Here is a 25,295-nt window from a genome sequence, read left to right as displayed (position 1 = left end):
AGAATGACAAATCCAATAAGAACTAATCACTGTTCAATCAGATTCCTGTAAATCATCAGCAAAGTGTTGGAGAGAATTGTTGACATTGAAGTTTGTATTCACCAATGACCTATTCGGCTAAGCCCAGTTTAGATTTCACTGGGACTACTTCATCATGGCTTTGGTCCGAAGATAAATCAAAGAGTTGAATTCCAGAGGTGAAGTCAGATGCACTACCTTTGGAATCAAGGAAACATTGACCAAGTGTGGCATCAAGGAATCATGGAAAAATTGAATAGGCATCAAAGGGAAAACAATTCCAGGGAGCTGGAGTTGGAGAACTCAGGGTCTTTTGGGAGGCTGACGGTTTGATTGACCAGAGATACAGGGAGATAGTTACAGGACAGGGGTAACTGGGTGATTGTCAGGAGAGGAAAAGAGATAAGCAGTCATTGAAGATTACCCCTGTGGACGTTTCCTTCAATAACAAATATACTACTTTGGATACTGTTGAGTGGCAACAACCTACCGGGGAAAGCCACAGCAGTCAGGTCTCTGGCACTCAGTCCTGCACTGTGACTCAGAAGGATGGGGGTAGAAGAGGAGAGTTGTGGTGATTGATAGGGATTCAATAGTTAGGGGAACAGATAGGAAATTTTGTGGTTGTGACAGAGATTACTGAATGGTATATTGCATCCCGGGTGGCAGGGTAAGGCATGTCTCAGGTTGGGGAGGGTGAACAGCTGTAAGTCATGGTACATATTGCCACCGATGACATAGCTAGGAAGAGGGATGAAGTCCTGAAGAGCGAATATAAGGATCTAGGTAGGAAGCTGAAAAGCATGACTTAAAGGGTGGTCAACTCTAGATTACTGCCTGTGTCACGCACAGGTAAGGGTAAGAATAGGAAGGTTCAGCAGATGAATATAGAAACATAAAAAATCTATAGCACAATACAGGCCCTTCGGCCCTCAAAGTTGTGCCAAACATGTCCCTACTTTAGAAATTACTAGGCTTACCCATAGCCCTCTATTTTACTAAGCTCCATGTATCTATCCAAAAGTCTCTTAAAAGACCCTATTGTATCTGCCTCCACCACCATTGCCGGCAGCCCATTCCACGCACTCACCACTCTCTGCATAAAAAACTTAACCCCTGATATCTCCTTTGTACCTACTCCCCAGCACCTTAAACCTGTGTCCTCTTGTGGCAACCATTTCAGCCCTGGGGAAAGCCTCTGACAATCTACACGATCGATGCCTTTCATCATCTTATACACCTCTATCAGGTCACCCCTCAACCTCTGTCGCTCCAAGGAGAAAAGGCCGAGTTCGCTCAACCTATTCTCATAAGGCATGCTCCCCAATCCAAGCAACATCCTTGTAAATTTCCTCTGCACCCTTTCTATGGCTTCCACATCTTTCCTGTAGTGAGGCGACCAGAACTGAGCACAGTACTCCAATTGGGGTCTGACCAGGACCTTATACAGCTACAACATTACCTCTCGGCTCCGAAATTCAATTCCACGATTAATGAAGGCCAATACACTGTACGCCTTCTTAACCACAGAGCCAACCTGCGCAGCTGCTTTGAGCATCCTATGGAGTCGGACCCCAAGATCCTTCTGATCCTCCACACTGCCAAGAGTCTTACCATTAATACCATATTTTGCCATCGTATTTGAGCTTCCAAAATAAACCACTTCACACTTACTTGGGTTGAACTCAATCTGCCACTTCTCAGCCCAGTTTTGCATCCTGTCAATGTCCTGCTGTAACCTCTGACAACCCTCCACACTATCCACAACACCTCCAACCTCTGTGTCATCAGCAAACTTACTAACCCATCCTTCCACTTCCTCATCCAAGTCATTTATAAAAATCACGAAGAGTAAGGGTCCCAGAACAGATCCCTGAAGCACACCACTGGTCACAGACCTCCATGCAGAATATGACCCATCCAAAACCACTCTTTGCCTTCTGTGGGCAAGCCAGTTCCGGATCCACAAAGCAATGTCCCCTTGGATCCCGTGTCTCCTTACTTTCTCAATAAGCCTTGCGTGGGGTACCTTATCAAATGCCTTGCTGAAATTCATGTACAGTACATCTACTGCTCTTCCTTCATCAATGTGTTTAGTCAAGTCTCAAAAAAATTCAATCAGGCTCATGAGGCACGATCTACCCTTGACAAAGCCATACTGATTATTCCCAATCATATTATACCTCTCCAAATTTTCATAAATCCTGCCTCTCAGGATCTTCTCCATCAACTTACCAACCACTGAAGTAAGACTTACTGGTCTATAATTTCCTGGGCTATCTCTACTTCCTTTCTTGAATAAAGGAAAAAACATCCACAACCCTCCAATCCTCCAGAACCTCTCCCATCCCCATTCATGATTCAAAGATCATCGCCAGAGGCTCAGCAATCTCTTCCCTCGCCTCCCACAGTAGCCTGGGGTACATCTCATCTGGTCCCGGGAACGTATCCAACTTGATGCTTTCCAAAAGCTCCAGCACATCTGCTTTCTTAATATCTACATGCTCAAGCTTTTCCGTCTGCTGCAAGTCTCACTACAATCATCAAGATCTTTTTCCATAGTGAACACTGAAGTAAAATATTCATTAAGTACCTCTATTTCCTCTGGTTCCATACACACTTTCCCACTGTCACACTTGATAGGTCCTATTCTTTCATGTCTTATCCTCTTGCTCTTCACATACTTGTAGAATGCCTTGGGGTTTTCCTTAATCCTGCCCGCCAAGGCCTTCTCATGGCCCCTTCTGGCTCTCCTAATTTCCTTTTTAAGCTCCTTCCTGTTAGCCTTATAATCTTCTAGATCTCCAACATTACCTAGCTCTCTGAACCTTTTGTAAGCTTAAGTAATATGTGCTTGAAGAATTGGTATGTGAGAAGGATTTCAGATTTGTGGGTCATTGGGATCTCTTCTGGGGAAGGTATGACCTGCATAAAAGGGACTGGTTACACCTGAACTCGAGGGTGACATATCCTTGCAGACTTTGCTAGAACTGTTAGGGAGGGTTTAAACTAATTTGGCAAGGGGATAGGTACAAGAGTGATAAATCAGAAGATAGAACAATTGGGTAGACGCAGCCTGCAGCGAGATGGTGAAGAAGGATAGTTAGTAGTTAGGGCAAAATTACAGTCAGTTGGATGGCTTTAAAAATGTATAATTCATTGTAAGAAGTATCAGGAATGAGAGCAATGAACTTAGAGCATAGGACAGTACATGGAGCTGTGACAATGGGGCCATTATGGAGACTTGGAGGTCACTGTGGCAGGAATGGTTGCTGGCTATTCCAGGGTTTAGATGTTTCTAAACGAACAGCGAGGGAGCTAAAAGAGCTGGGGGAGTGGTATTGCTAATCTGGGATAGTGTCATAGCTGTGGAAAGGAAGGATGTCCTGGATGGTTTGTCTGCTCAGTCAGTGTGGGCAGAAGTAAGAAACAGGATGGGAGCAATCACTCTATTAAGAGTATTCTATAACATTCCACCCCACCCCCCAAATAGCAACAGAGCCACCAAGGAATGAATTGTGAGGCAGATTTTGAAAAGGTTAAGAAATATCCGTGATATTGTCATGGTTGACTTCAAATTCCCTAAAGTTAATGTGCCCCCTCAGTGCAAAAGGTTTAGATAGGGCAGAATTTTTTAGGTGTATCTAGGATGGATTCCTGACACTGTGTGCGGACAGGCCAACTAGAGGGGAAGCCACACTGGATCTGCTACAAAGAAATGAAACTGGTCAGGTGACAGATTTCTTAGTGAGTGAGTATTTCTGAGACAGTGACTATGACTCCATGCCCTTTACAATAGGAGCAGATGGTATGGGAAAATATTTGACTGAGGGAGGTTAGGTCATAAACTGATCTTACAGAGCTTTTCGAGTAAGTACCGAGGAAATTTGATGAAGGAAAGACAGTGTATGTAGTTCACATAGACCTTAACGAGGCCTTTGACAAAGTCCCATGAGGAAGGTTGGTCAGAAAGGTTTACAGTAGTCACTTGGCTTTCAGGATGAGGCAGTAAATTAGAATAGATATTGGCTTTGCAAGAGAAGCCATAGAGTGGTAGAAGATGGTTGCCTCTCTGACTGGAGGCCTGTGTCAAGTGGTGAATCGCAGGGATCAGTACTGGGTCTGTGGTTGTTTGTTATCTACATCAGCCATCTGTATGATAATGTGGTAAATTGAATCAGCAAATCTGCAGGCGACACAAAGATTGAGGGTGTAGTAGACAGCAAGCAAGGCTATCAAAGCTTGCAGTGAGATCTAGACCAGCTGGAAAAATGGGCTGAAAAATGGCGGATGGAATTTAATGTAGACAAGTGGGAGGTGTTGCAATTTTGGAGGACAAACCAGGGTAGGAATAAAACAGTGAGCGGTAGGCCACTGCAGAGTGTGGTACAGCAGGGAGATCTGGGAATACAGATTCATAATTCCTTGAAAGTGGTGTCACAGGTAGAGAGGGTTGTAAACAGAGCTTTTGGCACATTGGCCTTCATAAATCACAATACTGAGTACAGGATCTGGGATGTTACAATGAAATTGTATAAGATGTTGGTGAAGTCTATTTGGAGTACCGTGGGCAGTTTTGGTCACCTTCCTACAGGAAGGAAATCAGTAAGATTGAAAAAGTGCAGAGAAAATTTACAAGGATGTTGCCAGGACTTTAGGATCTGAGTTGTAGGGAATGTTGAATAGGTTTGGACTTTGTTCCCTACAAGGTAGGAAAATGAGAAGGGATTTGATAGAGGTATACAAAATTAGAGATAGGATAAATGCAAGCCGGCATTTTCCGATGAGGTTGGTTGATATTGGAACTGAAGGTCTTGGGTTAAGTGTGAAAGGTGTTTGCATCAGACACTGGGGTCCTCTCTTCTGTTACCTGATGAGCCTCTCTTCAGTTACCTTAGCCTTTGGTCAAGGGCAGATATTGTCAGGTGATGCCCAACCTTCATAGAGTGTTTTGACCCTTAACCACTACAGTCTCCTGTTGGCAGGTCAGCAATGGAGGCCAAGTCATCTGAACGGGTTTAAAAAAAAACTGTGCTCTCCCCACTTTGTAGCTGCTCTACCCACCTGAGCTTGCTGCGGAAGATGTGAGTTTGGGACGTTTTTCCACCGTACTGCTGGGTAATACACACCACAACCATGGAAGACCAAGGCACAGATCAAGAATTAGCAAAGGAACTAGGTGGAGGCTTTAGAATTAGCACTAGCAGAGTGAGCAAAGGATCAGGAATTAGTAATGGGAGATGGAGAAAATGATGGGAGAATTTGCAGGCAAGTATTGTAAGTACTGATAGTAGTCGCTACAGATAAAGACTCTAAATAAGAATACATTATCCATCAATTGATCAAGAATATGCAGTGAAATCAAACTAATTTGATGAGACTTCCTACACTTTTTAAACCAAGATGGTAAGCTGTATGTCTTCTGAATACTGAGTTCATGTTATTCTTACTTACGTATTCCCCATCTTCTCTGTATCTGAAAACCCTGTTTCCCAGAAGACTGGCTGAGTGTCAGGATGTGAAAAGTGGGAATAAAGGGACGCTTTTCTGATCTGCTGCTGGTGACTAGTTATGTTCCATAGGAGTTGGTGTTGGGACTGCTTCCTTTCATGTTATATGTCAATGATCTGATTAATGGAATTGATGGCTTTGAGGCCAAGTTGTGGACGATAGAAAGTTAAATGAAGGGGCAGGCAGTGTTGAGGAAGCAGAGAGTCTGCAGAAGGTCTTGGACAGATTAGGAGAATGCGCAAAGAGCTGGCAGATGGAATACAATGTGTGCAAGTATATGGTCATGCACTTTGGTAGAAAGAATAAAGGTGTAGACTCATTTCTAAACAGGGAGCAAATTCAAAGATTGGACATGCTAAGAAACTTGGGAGTTCTAGTGCAGGATTTCCCAAGGTTAACATGAAGGTTGAGTCAGTAGTAAGGAAAGCAAATGCAATGATAGCATTCATTTTAAGAGGACTAGAAGATAAAAGTAAAAATGTAACACTAAGGCTTTATAAGGCATTTGTCAGACAGCTTTTGGAGTATTGTGAGGTGCTTTGGGTCTCTTATCTCAGAAAGGATTTGCTGACACTGGAGAGAGTCCAAAGGAGGTTTGTGAGAATAATCCCAGAAACAAAAGATTAATGTATGAGTGGCATTTGATGGCTCCGTTCTATACTCATTGGAGTTTAGAAGAATGAAGTTGGATCTTCTTGAAACCTATCGAATATTGAAAGGCCCAGAAAGAGTGGATGTGGAAAGGATGTTTCCAATAGTGGGAGAGTCTAGGAGCAGAGGGCACAGCCTCAGAGTGTGAGGAATTTCTGTAGTCAGTGACTGGTGAATCATTAGATATATTTAAAGTGCAGTTTGATAGGCTCCAGATGAGTAAGGGTGTCAAACAGTATGGGGAGAAAGCAGGAGAATTGGGTTGAGAGGGATAATAAATCAGCCATGAATGAATGGTAGAGTAAACTCGATGGGCTGAATAGCCTAAATCTGCTCCTATATCTTATCACCCTCCTTGTTCTGATGAAGGTCTAGTATCTGAAATGTTAACTTTATTTCTTTTTCACAAATGCTGCCTGACCCTCTGAATGTTTCCAGCATTTTCAATTTTTATTTCAGATTTCCAGCATCTGCACTTTATTTTGATTTCTCTTTACTTGGAAAATTTGTATGTAACTGAATCGGAATCTGGTTTTATTATCACTGACATAAGGTGTGATTTTTTTTTGTAGCACCAGTACAGTGCAAAACATAATTTTTATAAATTACAAAAATAAAAAAAAACATGCAAAAGACAAATAATGATGTAGTGTTCAATGACTGTTCAGGATTCCCATGATCTATGATAACCTGCTTCACAATAAACAACACCTCTTAATTTTGTGTATTCACATCCAAATCAATTTATAATAAAGATCCCAACACCAACCCCTGCAGCACACCACTAGTCATTGGCCTCCAATTCTGAAAAATATCCTTCAATAACCACACTTTACTTCCTACCTCCAAGCCAATTTTGAATCTATGTAACCAGTTCTCCTTGGCTTCCATAGGACTTATTCCTCCAGACCAGCCTACCATGCAGAATTTTGTTAAAGGCCTTGAAGATGTCTAAATAGACAACATCCACCGCCCCACCTTCCTCTAGCTTTTCGGTTACCTCTTCAATAAACTCTGAAAGGCTTCCCACTCCCCAAGCTGACTCCTCCTACTCAGACTATACAATGCTGGTCGATCCTGTTTCACAAAAATCCCTCCAGTAACTTCCCCACTACTGATGTCAAGCTGACTGGCCTCTAGTTCCCTGGCTTGGCCTTGTTACCCTTCTTAAACAATGGAACAACATTAGCCACTTTCCATTCTGTGGAACTTCACCATTGACTAATGATGAAGCAAATCTTTCTTCTGCAAGGGCCTTTCACAATTTCTCCTCGAATTATATTTTAAAAGTACATAACTTTAAATGTATCTGAAACATTAGGAACATGTAATGAACTATTAAACAAGAATGTTTAATAACTATATTTGTTTAAATTATAAAATACTTGGGAGTTGCACAAATATCTCCAGCCTTCCATGGATTCAAAGTACTCAGTAAGTTTGGAGTTGGTGCCCCGACTGCATGCAACTGGGTCATATCTGGAGTTCCTAAATTCTCGTGTTGAGGATGAATGAAGAGCAGAACTAACACTGCGAAGGGAACCATCATTTCAGAATGATACAAGGGGGGGGCGAGAGAGGCATATTTGCAAAGACATTGTGTAGGAGATCCTCGGAAGTGGTAAGGGAATCTCTGAATATGGATGCTGGTGGAAGGAAAACTGGGAAAGGGTGAGAGCTGAATTGTGGGGAAAGGGACATACATGTTCAGAGACCTTGTTAAGCACTCAGACGAGAGAGAGAAAAAAAAAATCGCCGAATGACAATACCTTCAGAATAAATGCAATGGAGATACCGAGACTGGGGGAACAGGACAGCCTTCTGTGAAGTAAGGTAGAGGAACTATAGTAAAATGATATAGAAAAGATTATAGTTATAGTCTCGTATCTAAAGATACAGATGAAGTACAAGAACAACAAATAGAACAAGAAACAAGGTCCAGGTGTTCATCTCTTCTGCTGTACATCTGGATTCTGTGTGCTTCGTCATTATAGAGCCTCCTAGTCACTGCTAACATGGGGTTACTAACACTTCTTTTTTAGGCTAGTTCTGGGCTCCTGCCTCATTTCTCTTCAATCTCTTTCAGAAGGGTACATAGCAAAACTTTTATGGGAGGACGGGGCTGATGAACTGACTGGCTTTGCAGGTTAGAAGGAAGTGACATGTGCAGAGAAGCAGGCTGAAGAATTTACAGACATTGAAAGTGTTATTTTTCTGTTCCTCCGATATTGGAAGGAGGAACACAGGATTTTTGATTGTTGAGGGAAATCCTCAATCTCGATGTCACTTTATAAAACGTAGATGCACTAGCATCTTGTGCCTTAAGGTGCAGGTCTCCTGACCCCCTTGAGCCATTTAAATAACCATGGTGAACAATATAAGGATTAAAGTTTGAAATATGTACTAGAGAGGGAGAAAAGAACAGTCAGGTTTAGAAAAGAAATATAGTAAGTATGAATTATCATCTCACCTTCATTTCTTTTAAGTAGGGAACTACTGAAGTTGCGACAGTTAGTAGGCATAGTAAAAAGTCAAAATTTCATGGGGAAAACTGAATAACCATTTGAATGATGATTATGAATAATGTTCTTAGTGTCTCTGCAACTGGATCTTCAACTTCCTTATCAGGAAAGCGCAACCAGTGCGATCTGGTAGTAACACCTTCTTCTTGCTGACAATCAACGAACTCTCAATCGGTGTCAGCAAGACCAAGGAGCTGATTGTGAACTTCAGGGAGGAGAAGTCGGGAGAACAAACACCAGATCTTATTAAGGCGTCTGTGGTGGAAAAGGCGAGCAGCTTCAAGTTCCTGGGTGTTAACAACTTGGGGGCCCAACACATTGATGCAACCGTGCAGAAGGCTTGCTAGCAGCTCTACTTTATTAAGAGTTTGAAGAGATTTGTTCTAAAGATGCTTGCAATTGTCTATAGATGCAAAATGGAGGGCATCACTGCCTCAAATGGAGACTCTAATGCATTGGATCAACAGTCTGCAGAAGGTTGTAGACTCAACCTGCTCTATCACAAGCACACCCCTCTTCACCATTGAATATACCTTCAAGTGGAGGTGACTCAAAAAGGTGGCATCCATCACTAAAAACTCTCACCATCTGGGAGATAATCTCTTCTCATTGCTTCTGTTGGGGAGAAAGTTCAGGAAATACAGGAGCTGAAGACCCATACTCTGTTTTATGAACAGCTTCTTCCTCTCTGCTATCAAATTCCTGAATGGTCCATAAATCTATGAACACTACCTCTTAATTCCTTTCTTTCTTTCTTTCTTAAATATAAATACGGATGGAAGAAGCCCTTCTGACCCTTTGAACCGTGCTGCCTGCAAACCATCGATTTAAACCTAGCCTAATCATGGGACAATTTACCATGACTAATTAACCTACTACCTGGTACGTCTTTGGACTGTGGAAAGAAACACAAGTACCTGGACAGAACCCACACATTCTGCAGGGAGGATGTATAAACTCATTACAGAGGACACTGGAATTGAATTCCGAACTCCAATGCCTCGAACTGTAATAGCGTCACGCTAACTGCCCCACTGTAGCACCCACTGTTTTGCACTATTTATTTTGTAATTTATACTCATTGTTATGTCTTGCTGATTCTGATCTAGGCTTGTTCCATCTTGCGTGGCTGGTCTTTACATAAATATCCCCATCCATGCCCAAATATTTCTTAATATTTATTTACTTATTTAGAGCTACAGCACAGAACAGGCTCTGCTGGCCCAACAAGCCACACTGCCCAGTAACCCATCTATTTAACCTTAGCATAATCACGGGACAAGTTACAGCAACCGATTAACCTACTAACTAGTACGTCATTGGACTGTGGGAGGAAACCAGAGCACCCGGAGGAAGCCCCTGCGTTCCATGGCGAAGATGTACAGATTCCTAGAATTGAATCCCAAGTTGTAATAACACAGTGCTAACCGCTATGCTACCGTGGTGCCCCTAATAAACTGAGATTAAAAGTAAGGTTAGCACTTTGTATTGCAGGACAGGGTGTTTCAGAGGAGAGTTACAAGTTTTGATGCCAAAGCACTGAAAAATGAGCACAAATAGAGTCAATGGGGTGACACCAGGGTGCAGTTGGTGCTGCCTCACAGGACGATCAACCCCAGTTCAATCCTGACCTCTGGTACTGTCGATGTGGAGTTTGCACATTCTCTCTCTAACCACGTGAGTTTCCTCTGGATATTCCAGTTTCCTCTTACAGTCCAAAAGCATGCGCTTGGTAAATTAATTGGCCACTGTAAATTACTCCACAGTGTGTAGATGAGTGGTAGAATCTGTAGGGAGAATAAAGTGGATTAAAGTAAAATCAATGTCTTATGGTCTTAATAGACTCGGTGAACCTGCTTTCTACATGGATAGAGGAGGTTTAGAGAGACATGGACCAAACACCAGCAGATGGGACCAGCTTGGCTAGGCATCTTGGTCGAAATGGACTAGTTGGGCTGAAGGGCCTGCTGTTCGACTCTATTTTCAGGCGCATTGTGAAGGAAAGAGATGTTAAACGGAGAGATTTATGGGAGGAATTCCTTACTGGAGCTCCTTGGCGGACAGAGGCAGTGCTGCCAGCGGTGGAGGGATTAAAACTAGCAATGCTAAAGAGCCGAGAATTAGATCAGTGCAGCCTGCCCTGAGGCTGGGGCTGGAGTATATCATCAGCGAGGCACGGGGACACAAACACTGGTAGTGTCTGTGAACTTCTGGCTGAGCTGAAGCAGAAGGAGCACAGCCAGGACGCTGACTGACCTTCCTTGCGAGTGTACTTAGCAGCGCGGCGCAGCGCCGCTTCCTCCCAGCCTCACGTGCGGCCGTCTCACCTCCCAGCGGGGCTTTGTGTCCCTCTGCATTCGCCCTACCCCTGCCTGTCCGCGGCCTCGGGTCATAGCGGTCGCCGGGCGCAGGGTCGGGGCCGCTCACAACTCCTCCTCCACGGCAGGCCTCGGGCTTTCGGCGGGCTTGAGTAGCGGGCGGCTTCCCGGACGCTTGGAGGTGTCGGGATAGGAGCGCAGGTGGGAGGGGGTGTCCGCGGTGAGTACAGGCCGGCCGGAGGATGAGGCCAACGTGGTTCTGGGCAAGGGGAAGCAGGGCAGGGAAAACGTGGGGAGGGGGATGGGAGACGGGAGAGGGGTAGTAGATGATGGAGGGTGAGAGTGGGAGGCTGGCTGGGGTACCGTGGGGTAAAACCACAGGGAGAATGGGGAGTGAGTAAGTGGAGGGGAGAGTGTGTGGGGAGGGGTGGGGGGGGGGAGAGAGTCAATAGTTGAAATTAGCCGGGGGAATTGGATGCTGAAGAGGAAGTGTGGGAAAGAGAGAGAGTGTGTGGGGGGTTAGGTAGGTGGTAGGGAAGGGTGAATAGGAAACCTGAAACTGTTCAGCAAAAGTGGGGGATTATGTGGGAATTGAGGTGAAAGGTGGGAAGGAATTAGAGAGGGAAGATGTGGTGAATAATAGGAAATAAGTTGTGAGGGCAGGGAATGGGAAGTTGGCTGAAGTGAGCTTCTGAGGGATTGTGATAGGAAGAAGCTTGTAGGGATTATAAAGATTAGGGAAGACAAAAGGGAGAGAAAATGAGGTGGTTTAAGAGGGACCATGAGGTTGTGAAAGAGGTGGGCAATGCCTGAGGTGGGGTGGAGCAGAGAGTGGAAATGGGTTAAAGTGCTTATGGTGAAGAGGGAGAGGAGGGTAAAAGTAGTGAGGATATGTAAAGCAGAAGGATAGGGAATTGTGTTAGGGAGGAAGTCTGAATGGAGGAAAGGAACAGGGATGTGTGTGGGGAATGGAAAGTGGGCTATTGGAAGGAAGGAGGAGTGCGAGGGCATCGGTGAGATTAGGGAGCTCACGGGGAGAAAGTGGAAAGGAATGTGGAAATGGAGAGAGTTTGAAAAGGCAGGAAGGTGAAGTGGTTAATAGGAAGGGTGTGAGAAAGTAAGAGAGATTTTGTGGGGATGAATATTGAGAGGAGTAATAAGAGAGGGAGTTTTTCAGAGGTGGGGAGAGTGAATGTGGTCAGTGGGAATGACGAGGGTGAGCATTAATGAGGAAAGTATATGAGGCAGCCATGGGGGGAATATGAAAGTGAGAGAGAGGGAAGGGTATCGGAGAGGGATATCCTGGATCCGTGTTCGCATGACTCTCACCTATTTCCTTCCAATAAATGTTCAATAATATTTTAAATATTCTTCACTGTATTATGACATGTCTTTAATCATTTCAAGTTGAAGCATAAATTTGCCAAATCTGGTTTTCTACAGATAGCACCAATGCTAGTAACATCATATTTTTAATATATTAGTTACACGTGAATCTTTTCCCAGGAAACTGATATTCATATGAGGGGATTGTATACTAGTACATGAACTACCTGGGTGTGCACCTATTCTTAGAGCTCCAAGGGCTGAGCAAGATGTGTATTAATGTTTTGGCCTCCTGACTTTATGGATGTGATCCTTGTTTGTCTTGGTTCTTGGTTCTTTAAGAAAGTTGACCTATGCTGGATGGTTTCTTTGGTGACTTTGACAATGTGCAGTGATTACCTTTGGAGCGATAAAACTTGATTCCTTTTTATGAAGAATATGTCAATTATATAAAAACAGCGTGGAGTGTGACACACTTCCCAATGGAATTTCTGCTATGTATGCAGCTGAAGCATCTTCCTTATGACCTATTTGTCCTTGTGTCTAGAATCAGTCTTTAGCTTCCAAATTTCAGAGTTTACAATATAAAAGGGGGTTTGTGATTGTGGTATTGTGAATGCACACTGTCACTGTCTGCCTATTTATAGACAGCTGTGCATAACTTAGTGCCTGAATGTCTGATACAGACTTATGAAGAACATTCATAACACAGTGGATAATTGGAGCCAAGTGTCATAACAACTAATCACCTCGTTGTGGTAGTATGTTGTACACCTGCTGCTGCCATAGACTTGATGTCTTTGGAAACACATATTTATCAACAGATCAAATCTGTGAATGTCTATGCATGTCTGTGTTTTAATATTGTAAACAGGGAGCAGAGATACACGGTTACAAATTTAAGCCCCTTTCCAAAGCCCTTGAACACATTAATTTGATATGGGTCTCTATTGTGGACTGAGATTGGGAAGGGGACAAGGAGAGGGTAAATCATGGCTGGAGAAAGGGAGAGAAGAGGGAGTGGGAAGCACCAGAGAAACATTCTGTAATGATCAATAAACCCAATGTTTGAGATCTCAGACAATGTCTGGAGTCTCAGAGCTGGGTGTGTCTGCACCCGCACCACCTCCCCGTTCCTCACTCTCCTTCTCTGTCACCTGTTCCACACCCCTCCTGCGGCGCTCCACCTTTGCTATTCCCAACATCTTTCGCTCCCACCAGATTTACAAACTCTCTCTCTGTGCCACAATGAAAAATACAGTACTGTGCAAAAATCTTAAGCACCAGCAATATGTATGTGCTCAAGACTTTAACACAGTACTGTGGCGTGGTTGGCATCCAGCTGTCTTGAAGTTCAATGGGTGATGATCATCATAGTCACAACCCTGGGCGGAAGGTATGGAGATCCTGAGATGCCCAGTCAGCAAGATCCTCCTCTCGGCCTCACCAGTATAGTCCAAAAGAAAGCTTATGAAGCAATATGCTTGGCATCAGTTTGTCTGCAGAAGCGGCCAGGAGGATGTTCAATGACGTCCAACCGCTTGAGGGGCTCCCCTCCAGATTTTCTGTCTGGGTTTACTCCTGTAGCCTTCATCTCTCCCGAGGCTGCCCACAAGGCAGTGGGGCTATTTACCCATAGCTGGGGATCTGGTAGACGAGCACCAGGGCGTGTCCACGTACTGGTGCTACGTGTGCAGGGGCCAGACCTCCTCCCCATCCTCTGTAGTTCAGCCTGAGTCCGAAAGGAGTTCAGTTTCCGTTTGTCGCCAGTGAGGATGCCCTACATGAGGCTTACTATTGGAGAGGCTGTGTACTGGCAGGGAGAGACTTACACACTTGGCTCTCCTTCTTGCGAAACTGCTAGTCAGTGGTGGAAGCTGAAAGTGAGAGTGACAAGCACTAGTCACTACACTACCACACTAGACAAAAGGATACAGCAGGATATAGATCAGATGCAAACATTAACTGCTGTTCTCTCCATAAGTTCTGCCCTGAATTTCCATTTTTTCTTTACACTTGCATTTTCCCTTCTGTTAGGAAAGTGTCAGACTCACCACTTCAAAATAGCACTTTTGCCTGGCCTTTCATATAAGCTGATAATGTGAAACAGTCAGCAGGTTAGGCAGCATATGTAGAAATAAGAAACAGTTAAAGATCAGGTCAAAGTTCTGGATGTCTTTCTGATAATGGATCTATGGATCTTCAGCAGGTAGTTCCCAGGTTATGGTAGTGTTCTGTTTCTGAGATCTGTTTGTAACCTGAACGATTGGTAAATTGGAAATGAACAACAGTGTGTGCGGCGTTGGGGGGTATGGTCACAGAAACAGAGTAAGCAGGCATGGGAATAGCTGCCGCCAACTGGTCTCATAGTCCCAGTGACCAGACATCCCACCTCTCCCGGAAGTTCCGGGAGTCTCCTGCATATTGATAGCGGCTCCCTGATGCCTGCAAATTATATACAATATCCCAGAAATCAATTTTTTTGAGAGACAGCAAGAGCGAGAGAGAGAGAGAGAGAGAGAGAGAGAGCGAGCGCGCGCGCCATAGCAGAGTGTTCCAAAAAAAGAAAATATAAAATGTACGTCACCCCAGACTACCCTAAAGTGTACCCCTGCCTAATAGGGGTCAAAAATAATGACAGTGTTGCTCACTACACTGTTTGCAACAGAGACTTTTCTGTTGCCCATGGTGGTTAAGACTATAAAAGACATGTTGTGGTGAGTTTAACAGGTGTCATTTGTTCATTAGCATAGCCAACATTATTTAAACTAGCTGGCTGGCTGCTAAGGAGCTACTCTATTGCAGACATCCCACCTCGCCGATAGTCTCCTGCAAACTGATGGTGCTACCTCCCTGAAATGAGTTTTTGCAGGGTGGGATGTCTGCGGTGAATGAGCACGGGGAGTCCGCTCAGCGCCGCCATCTCTGCTCAGCTCAATTGCTGAGGGTCAGGTGGGGGGGAGGCAGGGAGAAATCATAAGGAAATTCCCTGTTCTCACCCGACATAAACAGCCTGCAGCCTCTATCACAGTGGTTTCCAAAATGCTTGTATGGGTGTGTTTTTGTTGAGTGTCCACAACCCAGAGAGGACCTGCAACTATTTAGCGTTTTTTATTGGTGCTACCTTTATGCTGTTTTTCCAGAAATTTCTGTTTGTATTTCAGAATTCCATTGTACTTGATGTCCACTTCCCTGTATTGGCAGGCGTGTTCTTCGGTCTATACTGGCTGAAAATACAGAGATGTTGCAATAAAATTAGGTCAGCAGCTAAGTTCACTTGAATAATACCATGCAACAGAAAGCAAAGTATCTTCGAAATGTTTATAATACCGGCATGAGATGTCTCAAAACACTTATCGCTCTGCTGAAAGATCTACAAAAAACGTGTATTTCCTTATCTGCTCCACCTGCTTTCGCTCCATCTCCCTTACTCTTCTCACGCACACCCTCAGCTTCTGCCCCAGTCTCTGTCTCAGCTCTGCATTATGTTGGCAATTAGCATCTCCTGTTTAGGCAAAAGTTAATTACCATCTAATTCAGGAGCGGTTTTCTCAGTGGGTGTTTCAGACTGTTTCTCTGATATCTCCATGATCTGGTTCTACAGCAGAAATTCAGGGGAAATTATAAAATATACAAACATATACTGGATAACTTCTACACTCTTGACCTAAATCTACCCTGTCTAATAGAAAGGAAGTGAACTTGGGGCCTAGCATCTTCTGAGCAAGGGTGTAAGTGAATGGAGAGACTGGATAAGCTGAGGGCTTTTTTTTTCTTTAAAGCATAGGACGATGCAGGTTGACCTTATAAAGGTATATAACATCTTGAGGGTAATAGACAGGGTGAAAGAACACTGCCTTTTCCCCAGCAATGGGAGTCTAAAAGTAGAGGGTATAGATTTAAGGTGAGAAGGGGAAAATTAAAGGGGAATTGAGGGGAAAGGTTTTCACACAGAGGGTAATAGAACAAGCTACCAGAGAAGCCGCAGAGGCAGGTGCAGTTATAACGATCAAAAGGCATTTAGGCAGGTACATGGAAAGGAAAGGTTTACAGAGGTGTAGGATGGACACAGGCAAATGGGACTAGCTTGTGTAGGTAATCTCGTCGGCATGGATGAGTTGGGCTGTATTACTTGGTTACTCTTGTATTCAGTGAATACTGGAAGTCCTCAAAAAAGACACCACGTAACACTGGGTTCACTTGTCAGCTATGGCAAAACAGTAGCATTGTCACCTCTAAAGTCGCTTCCACTGAAGAGACAGGAGCACAAAATCCAAGCAATGCTCCTTTACGCGAGTAACAGTGCCAGGAAAAATCATTAGGCATATATGCCAGGCCTATATTTCATAACTTGGAGCTTCTGTCAATATTTTGATTGAAAAAATGCTGTACCTTTCTGTGCCATCTACCCACCTACATTTTTAATCAGTTTATATTAGAAATCCAGCCTCATTCAGATTATTGGCCTGATATCCACAGCTCCCTAAAGATGGCAACACCAGTAGAGAGGATGGGAAAGAAGATGTACAGCATACTTGTCTTCATTGGTCAGGTCATTAAACATATAAGTCAGGATGTCACATTGCAGCTGTATAAAACTTCTCTTAGGCCACTTCTGGACTATTGTGTGCAATCTGGTCACTGTGTTACAGAAAGGATTTGGACGCTTTGGAAAGGATGCAGAAGAGATTCAATAAGATATTGTTTGGATTAAAGAGAATTAGCTATAAGGAGAGGTTGGACAAAATTGGATTATTTTATCAGTAGTGTCGGGCTGAGGGAGTGACCTGATAAAAGTTCATTAAATTATGCGAGGCATAGAAAGGGCAGATAGTTTTTTTTTCATCCACTGTGGTAATGTCAAATACTAGTGGGCATAGGGTTAAGGTGCAAGAGGGAGTTTAAAGGTGAATTAGGAGGAAAGTTTTTTTTTGGTGTGGAGTGATAGGTGCCTGGATGTGCTGCAAGGGGAGGTGGTGGGAGTGGATGCAATAGCAATGTTTCAGAGCCATTTTGACAGCCATGTGAACAGGTTATGGAAGGATATACACCGTATGCAGGCAAATGAAATTAGTTTATAGTGCAGTGCTCAGCGCATTATGCTCAAACAGATATTGTGGACTAAGGGGTCTTACTGTGCTGTGTTCTATGTTCTACATCCATGATGTTCTGGAGCAGTGTTTATTCCACAATCAACTTTAGAATAGATTTTCTGGTCCTCTCCTTTATGTTTGTGGAACTTTTGTCTAAATTGATTTTTTATTTCCTATGTTTTATAAAAGAGACTACACCTTCAAAATAGTATAATATGCTTTTGTAAAGGGCTTTGGAGCTTGGGAAAAGCGCGTAAGTTTGCTTTTTCTTACTTGGCCATCTGAGAGCTGATGATTGTTATTGAAAGAATTACTGATGACCTCCTGTAAACCTCCTGCTGTTCCTTTGATTGATGAGTGACTTCATTTCTTCTGTGGTTTTTCCTTGGAACTCATATGTTTACCATATACTGCCACTAATAACCTAAAAGACTGAGTTTATCATTGCTGTCCCCAGCTTTCTCTAAAGATGGCAGGTATGAAAAGAAAAATCGAGGATAAAGATCCAGACTATGAAGATATCTCGGTCTGTCATCAGAACAAACGATGCAAAGGGATTGAACATTCGGGTGAGTATTAGCCAACGTTTCATTTTGTGTGCGCAGAAGAGGAATATCCACGTTTTGATAAATTGGGCTCCTATTTTGAGTTTTTCAGTGGTGTAATTAGTAGTTGATTATTGCTTAGCATTCTTTATAAGTATTATATAGAGAATATATTTAAGACTATAAGATATAGGAGCAGAATTAGGCCATTTGGCCTGTCGAGTCTTGTCTGCCATTTCATCATGGCTGATCCATTTTTCCTCTTGACCTCAGTCTCCTGCCTCTCCCTCCCTATATCCCTTCGTGCCCTGACCAATCAGTAATCTATCAACCTCTGCCTTAAATATATGTAAAGGCCTGGCCTGTGGCAATGAATTTCACGGATTCACCACTCCCTGGCTGAAGAAATTCCTCCTCATTTCCATTCTAAAAGGGCGCCCCTGTATTCTGAGGCTGTGTCCCCTTCTGGTCTTAGACTTTCCCACCATAGGAAATGTCCTCTCCACATCCACTCTATCAAGGCTTTTCATCATTCGATGGGTGTCCATTAGGTCACCCCTCATTTTTCTGAATTCTAGTGAATACAGGCCCAGAGGCATCAAATGCTCTTCATATGACAAGCCATTCAATCCTGGAATCATATTTATGAACCTCCTTTGAAACCTCTCCAATTTCAGCACATCCTTTCTAAGATAAGGGGCCCAAAATTGCTCAGAATACTCCCAAGTGAGGCCTCACCAGTGCTTTATAAAGTTTCAACATTACATCCTTGCTTTTATATTCTAGTCTTCCTGAAAGGAACGCTCACATCGCATTTGCCTTCCTCACCATAAACTCAATCCGCAAATTAATCTTTACAGAATCCTGCACAAGGGCTTCCAAGTCCCTTTGCACTTAATATTTTTGTATTTTCTCTCCATTTAGAAAATAGTCAACCCTTTTATTTCTTCTACCCCAGTGCATGACCATATACTTCTCGACACTGTATTCCATCTGCCATTTCTTTGCCCAAAATCCTAATCTGTCTAAATCCTTCTCTGACCTATCTGCTTCCTCAAAGCTACTTGCCCCACCATCTATCTTCGTATTGTCTGCAAAATTTGCAAAACAGCCAACAATTCCACCATCCAAATCATTGATACATATAAAAAGAATCTGTCCTGACACAGACCCCTGTGGAGCACCACTAGTCACTGGCAGCCAACCAGAAAAGGCTCCCTTTATTCCCACTCTTAGTTTTATGCTAATCAGACACTGCTTTGTCCATGTTAGAATCTTTCCTCCAATACCATGGGCTCATAGCTTGTTAAGCAGCCTCTATCCAGCTTGTTACTTGTTACAATTCTTTGAAGATGTTTGTCAGGCAAGATTTTCCCTTGAGGAAACCATGCTGATTATGGCCTATTTTATCATGTGCCTCCAAGTACCCTGAAACCATGTCCTTAATAATTGACTCCCAACATCTTCCCAATCACTGAGGTCAGACTAATAATGATAAATAATTTTCTTTCTTCTGCCTCTCTCCCTCCTTGAAGAGTGGAGTGACATTTGCAATTTTCCAGTTGTCAAGAACCATTACAGAATCCAATGCTTCTTGAAAGATCATTATTAATGCCTCCACCATCTCTTCAGCCACCTCTTTCAGAACCCTGGGGTGTACATTATCTGGTCAATTGACTTATCTACCTTCAGACCTTTCAGTTTCCCAAGAACCTTCTTTTTGTTGTTTACGCGTTTGATGGTTTTGTTGTGTGGCGTTTTTCTTTAAACAGGTTCTGTGGTGTTTGTTTTTCTCCTACTTGTTACTACATTGAAATTACTGTATTATTTTGTAACCTGTTCTCTGTGATGTCAGACTGTGGAACCATTAGTTCTTATTTCTGCATGCTTGTTGTTTTGAAGGAAAATTCAATGATCTGAATTAGGAGCTTACAACACTGAAGGAACTCATTTGGTTGATGATTTGCTAAAATGATGCAAAACTTAATACATATAGTCAAATTAAAGACTACTTTTGAGGCACTATCCGATTTAATTTTCCTAGATGAGCCCATTTCATCTTACCTAATATTTTGGAGCAAGTTCCAATAGCTTCTGAGCTTTTGTACCAACTTATGGGATCTTGAATCTTTGCTAGAACCTCTATCATTTTCAGAAAGTAGATATTGGAATTGTTCATTGCTCCAAGACTGATCCAGCTATGGTTCTAGATAAATTTAACATCTCTACTATTTAATTCTATCCATATACGCAATTCTTCAGGTTTTGAAAGGGTTTGCCACCATAGACACAATTTTCACTACAAGGAAAGATTAGAATTGGAGTTATAAGTATCACTGGATCCTGCTCAGCATTACTTTTACAAAGGGTTGATTTATTGCATCAGTTTTGTTCTTGCAGTCAATGCTGACAGGTATGTACCTCTCTCCCATCTGCTCTTTTAAGAATATCTGCTCTGACTGCACTGTGCTGGATACTTGGTATGAACTGTGCCATGTGTTGCTGTTCCAGTAACAATGGAGCAGTGGTCCCATTGCCAATCGGCTCTGTGTGAAGTGAGCCAGGAAGGCAATGCATAGTGGCTCCAACCACAAACAAGAGAACATCTACAGATTTTGTAAATCTGAGCACCACAAATAAAATGCTGGAGGAACTCAGGAGGCCAGGCAGCATCTATGGAAAAAAGTACAGTTGATATTTCAGGCCAAAACCGTTTGGCAGGACTTTTTTCCCGTAGATATTGCCTGGCCTGCTGAGTTCCTCCAGCATTTTGTGTGTGTTGAATGTATTGCGGCTGCCTGTGACAGTTGACGTTAAGTGGATTTGGATGTCAACTCTGCAGTGTACTTCTTTTATTCCAGTAATTCAGTCAGAGCAGTTGTAACACTTGGACTAGGTAGTGTTCTGGGTTTCGGTAACCCTGATCTAGGCAGGTAGTAGTGCGAGGTAAAACTCAGTTAGATTACTCTCTAGAAATGTCCCTTCCTCCATATCACTGCTGAAAACATGGAAAGGTGGTGTTCAGCAATGGTGGCTCTGCAATCAAATGACCTATGAAGACTGGTGCTATGAATCCTTCCTCCATCTCACACACCTTCCAAATTCAGCAACTCACCATCATCAGGTAGAAGTAAGTGAATGCTGTTGATGTTTAGCCTCAGTGATTTTGCATCCTCTGCCTTCAGCTCTACATTTTAGTCTGTCGGTATTCCATTGTGTGCTGGATGCACTACTTCAGTTACAGAGAGGAAATGATTGTTTTACTGAAACTTTGACTGCTCATCTACTCAGCAGTGGTTGGAAGGAGAATGGATCTTTAACTAAATTAATTGACATCTGCACTTAGACGATATTCTACGTTCAGAATTCTTCTAAAAAACGAGTTGATATCATTGAGTTAGTTGTATATCGGCTTTCAGAAAGGATTGGCAGTGAGACAGGCATTAACCTAATACGAGGTGTTGCAATGAACCAAAAGTGCTGATTTTTGCCTTCTTCAAAATGCAATAAATTAGGTAAACAAGACTGCTAAATCCTTCCTACTTCTAAGAAGGACTTGCATTTTTGCAGCACCTTTCATGACCATAACGTGTCTCAATTTGCTTTACAGCATGTTAATTGTCTTTTGCAAATATTGGAAACATGGAAAATACTTTGTCTGCATCACATGAACAGCAGTGTGTTCGGACCAGATATTTAGTGATGTTCAAGGGATATCTTTTAGACAAACACCAGTTTAAAAACTGCTGTGACATGTGCATCAGAGAGGTGAGGTCAGGTCATCATTTTAACATCTCAGCAGGAAAAAATACAGTCTGCCCAGAACCCTGCACAATAGTTCAGGTACTGTCTCACTCATATCTTGTCCATCTGTAACATGAAGTCCCAACTCTTGTAGTTAGTACCCTGTCCAATGAAGGCAATTGTGCCAAACACCACCTTCACCACCTTATCTGCCTGTGTTATCACTTTTGAAGAATTAAGTACTTGTATCCTTAGGTTCCATTGTTATAATTTCAAGGCAGTGTTTTTCCCCTATAATATTTTGCAGGTCAAATGTCTTGGTACAGTTTTTGCATTTTTTTTTCCTTCAGAGTTGACTAATGGATGTTGGAAGACATTCTGTCGGATAATTTTTCTCTGAAAATTATAGATTGGCTCTCAGCCATGGAGCAAGGTAGAAGCCAATAGGAGAGTTGTTCCTGCTAGACAATTACTTGGAAACCAAAGGAAAACATGCTGATGACAGAAATCGGAAATGAAAAGCAAAAAACCCGAAATAAAAGCAAAGATGTTGGAATCATTCAGCAGGTCAGGCAATATCTATGCAAAGAGAAACAGAACAGGTTTCCAGTCAAAGACCCCTCAGAACTGGGGAAAAGAGAAGACAAGTTCATTTCAGGAAGTGAGGAAGGAAATGGTTGGTGGTGAACAGCCTCCTTGGAATGCTGGGTGAGAAATGGAAGAAGTGCTTGGTGGCAGAAAGTTGGTGAAATTGGTGGCTATTGCATAGGATGGTTCTGCTAAGTACAGAGGCTTGGTGGAAAGTGAGGAATTCTTTTCTGGCACTGTAATGCATGAAGGTACAAGAGGCTGCAGGTGCTGGAACAGACAATATGCTGGATGAGCTCAGCAGGTCAGGCAGCATCTGTGGAGGTTGGGGGTGGGGGTAAGAAATAAGGAATTGTCAGCATTTTGGGTTCTGATGAAGGGTTTCAACCCAAAGCATTAACAATTCTTTTCTCCCACTGATGCTGCTTGACCCGCTGTTCCTCCAGCAGACTTTGTTGCTTTGTAATCCAAGAAGAGGCAACTAAAAAAAGTCTAAGAAAGGAAAAGATGAAATGTGAGTAAGACTAGCCAAGAGTATAAAAGAGCAAAAGGGAGGTGAGAGTTGATATTGGACCGCTGGAAAATGATACTGGTGAAATAGTAATGGAGGACAAGGAAATGGCAGATGAGCTTAATGGATACTTTGCATTATCTTTACTGTGGAGGTCATTAGCAGTGTGCAAGAGGTCCGTGAGTGCCATTGCTATTACAAAGGAAAAAGTACTAGGCAAACTCAAAGGTCTTAAGGTAGATAAGTCACCTGGACCAGATGGACTACATCCCAGAATCCTGCGAGAGGTTCCTGAAGAGATAACGGATGCATTGGTCATGATCTTTCAGGAATCACTTGATTCTGGCGTGGTCCTGAGGGCTGGAAGATTGCAAATGTCACTCCACTCTTTAAGGAGGGAGGAAGGCCAGTCAGCCTAACCTCAATGGTTGGGAAAATGTTGGAGTCTATTATTAAGGATGAGGTTTTGAGGTACTAGGAGATTAATGATAAAATAAGTCAAAGTCAGCATGGTTTCTGTAAAGGGAAACCTTGCCTGACAAATCTGTTAGAGTTCTTTGAGGAAGTAACAAGCAGAGTGGACAAAGGATAGGCAGTGGATGTCATGTACTTGGATTTTCAGAAGGCATTTGATCAGGTGCCACGCATGAGGCTGCTGAACAAGATAAAATCCTAGGACATTACAGGAAAGATGCTGTCATGGATAGCGGAATGGTTGACAGGCAGGAGGCAGAGAGTGTGCCTTTTCTGGTTGGTTGCCAGTGACTAGTGATGTGCCTCAGGGGTCAGTATTGGGACCACTACTTTTCACATTGTTGTCAATGATTTAGATAATGGAATGGATGGCTTTGAGGCAAAGTTTGTGGATGATAGGAAAATAGGTGGAGGGGTGGGTAGTGCTGAGGAAGCAATGCAATTGTAGCATTTAGACAAATTGGAAGAATTTCAATATTGGGAATTGATATTCCCAATATTTCAGTATTGGGAATGATATGATAATGAATTTTGGTAAAAGGAATAATAATACAGAATATTATCTAAACGGGGAGAAGTTTCAAACATCAGAGGTGCATAGGAACTTAGGAGCCCTTGTGCAAGACTCCCAGAAGGTTACTTTACAGGTTGAGTCTGTGGTAAAGAAGGCAAATGCAATGTTAGCACTTTTTCGAGGGGAATAGAATATAGAAGCAAGGAGATAAAACTGAGCCTTTATAAGACACTAGTCAGGCCGCACTTGGAGTATTGTCAACAGTTCTGGGCCCCATATCTCAGAAAGGATGTGTTGTGATTGGAGAGAGTCCAGAGGAGGTTCACAAGGATGATTCTGGGAATGAAGGGGTTACCATATGAGGAGCGTTTGGCAGCTTTAAGCCTGTACTCACTGGAGTTTAGAAGAATGCGGGGGATCTCATTGAAACCTACTGAATGTTGAAAGGACCTAATAGGGTGGATGTGGAGAGCTGTTTCCTATGGTGGGAGTTTGCAGCATTAGAGGGCTCAAATTTGAGGGCCAACCCTTTAGAACAGAGGTAAGGAAGATTTTTTTTTTAGCCAGTGAGTAGTAAGTCTGTGGACCGCGGTGGAGGCCAAGTCTGTGGGTATATTTATGGTGGAAGTTGATAGTTTCCTGATCGGACAGGGCATGAAAGGATATGGCGAGAAGGCTGTATGGGGTTCAGTGCAATCCAGGATCAGCCATGATGGAATAGTGGAGCAGTCTCGATGGGCTGAATGGCTTAATTCTGCTCCTGTATCCTATGGTCTTATGGTAATACATGACCCTGTTTTCTGACTCAAATTCTTCAAAAGAAATTGCAGGATAAAGTAAATCCAAAATATTACAGATACTGCAAACTTGAAATATAAAGTTAAAAGTACTTAGCAGGTTAGGCAGTATAAGTGGAAAGTGAGAAAGACTTAATGTTTTAGATAAAATACCTTTTGTCAGTTATGGGGGTGAGAGAATGTAAGTTGTGTTAAGTTTGAAGAGAATGTGAGGAAAGAATGGATAGGACAAAGAGTGAGGCCAGGACTGCAGTGTTCATGAATTATATAAATCCTAAGTTCATGGGATATTTAGAGGGTGAGGAGCTGTATGTGCATTGTAAATGGTGAGGTGATAATAGGACATGCCCAGGAGGTCAGAATGTGCAAACAGGAAGAAAATCTGTACCAGTGTTCCAGACAGATGACAAGCAGTGTACAATTCTGATATAGACAACACAAAATGAGTAACCTGCCTTTGGAGAAGTCAATATCAAGCTTGGAAGGCTGCGAAGTATTCAAAACATCAAATTCACCTGGATGCATTGTATACTCATAGGCTTGGTATTGAGTCCTCCAATTTCTGACAAATCACTTTCTCTATTTTGGCCATTGGCCATTCTCCATTTTTGAATCTTATCTACCCTTGTCCATAATTATCTTGAAACTAGTGGAATTATGATCACTAGATCTAAAGTGTCCCC

General features: G+C 42.8%; 1 protein-coding gene across 7 annotated transcripts in view; it reads left to right on the top strand.

Annotated features, from left to right (window-relative positions):
• Window positions 1-10,764: 10,764 nt before the first annotated feature.
• Window positions 10,765-25,295, top strand: part of yeats2 (YEATS domain containing 2) — a 175,116-nt gene continuing 160,585 nt past the window's right edge. For 5 of the 7 annotated variants that reach the window (XM_063046072.1, XM_063046071.1, XM_063046069.1 and 2 more), the window contains exons 1-3: window positions 10,765-11,240; window positions 15,511-15,605; window positions 17,897-18,008. In XM_063046072.1, coding sequence (XP_062902142.1) covers window positions 17,909-18,008 — 100 coding nt within the window. In that variant the 5' untranslated portion in view covers window positions 10,765-11,240; window positions 15,511-15,605; window positions 17,897-17,908. The remainder of the gene's footprint in view (window positions 11,241-15,510; window positions 15,606-17,896; window positions 18,009-25,295) is intronic. The other 2 variants (XM_063046068.1, XM_063046067.1) reach the window with 2 other exon arrangements.

This window comes from Mobula hypostoma, chromosome 4 (genome assembly GCF_963921235.1).
Source record: "Mobula hypostoma chromosome 4, sMobHyp1.1, whole genome shotgun sequence".
NCBI lineage: Eukaryota > Metazoa > Chordata > Chondrichthyes > Myliobatiformes > Myliobatidae > Mobula > Mobula hypostoma.
The sequence above is the reverse complement of the archived record's forward strand: the minus strand, read 5'-3'. Positions and strand labels throughout refer to the sequence as shown.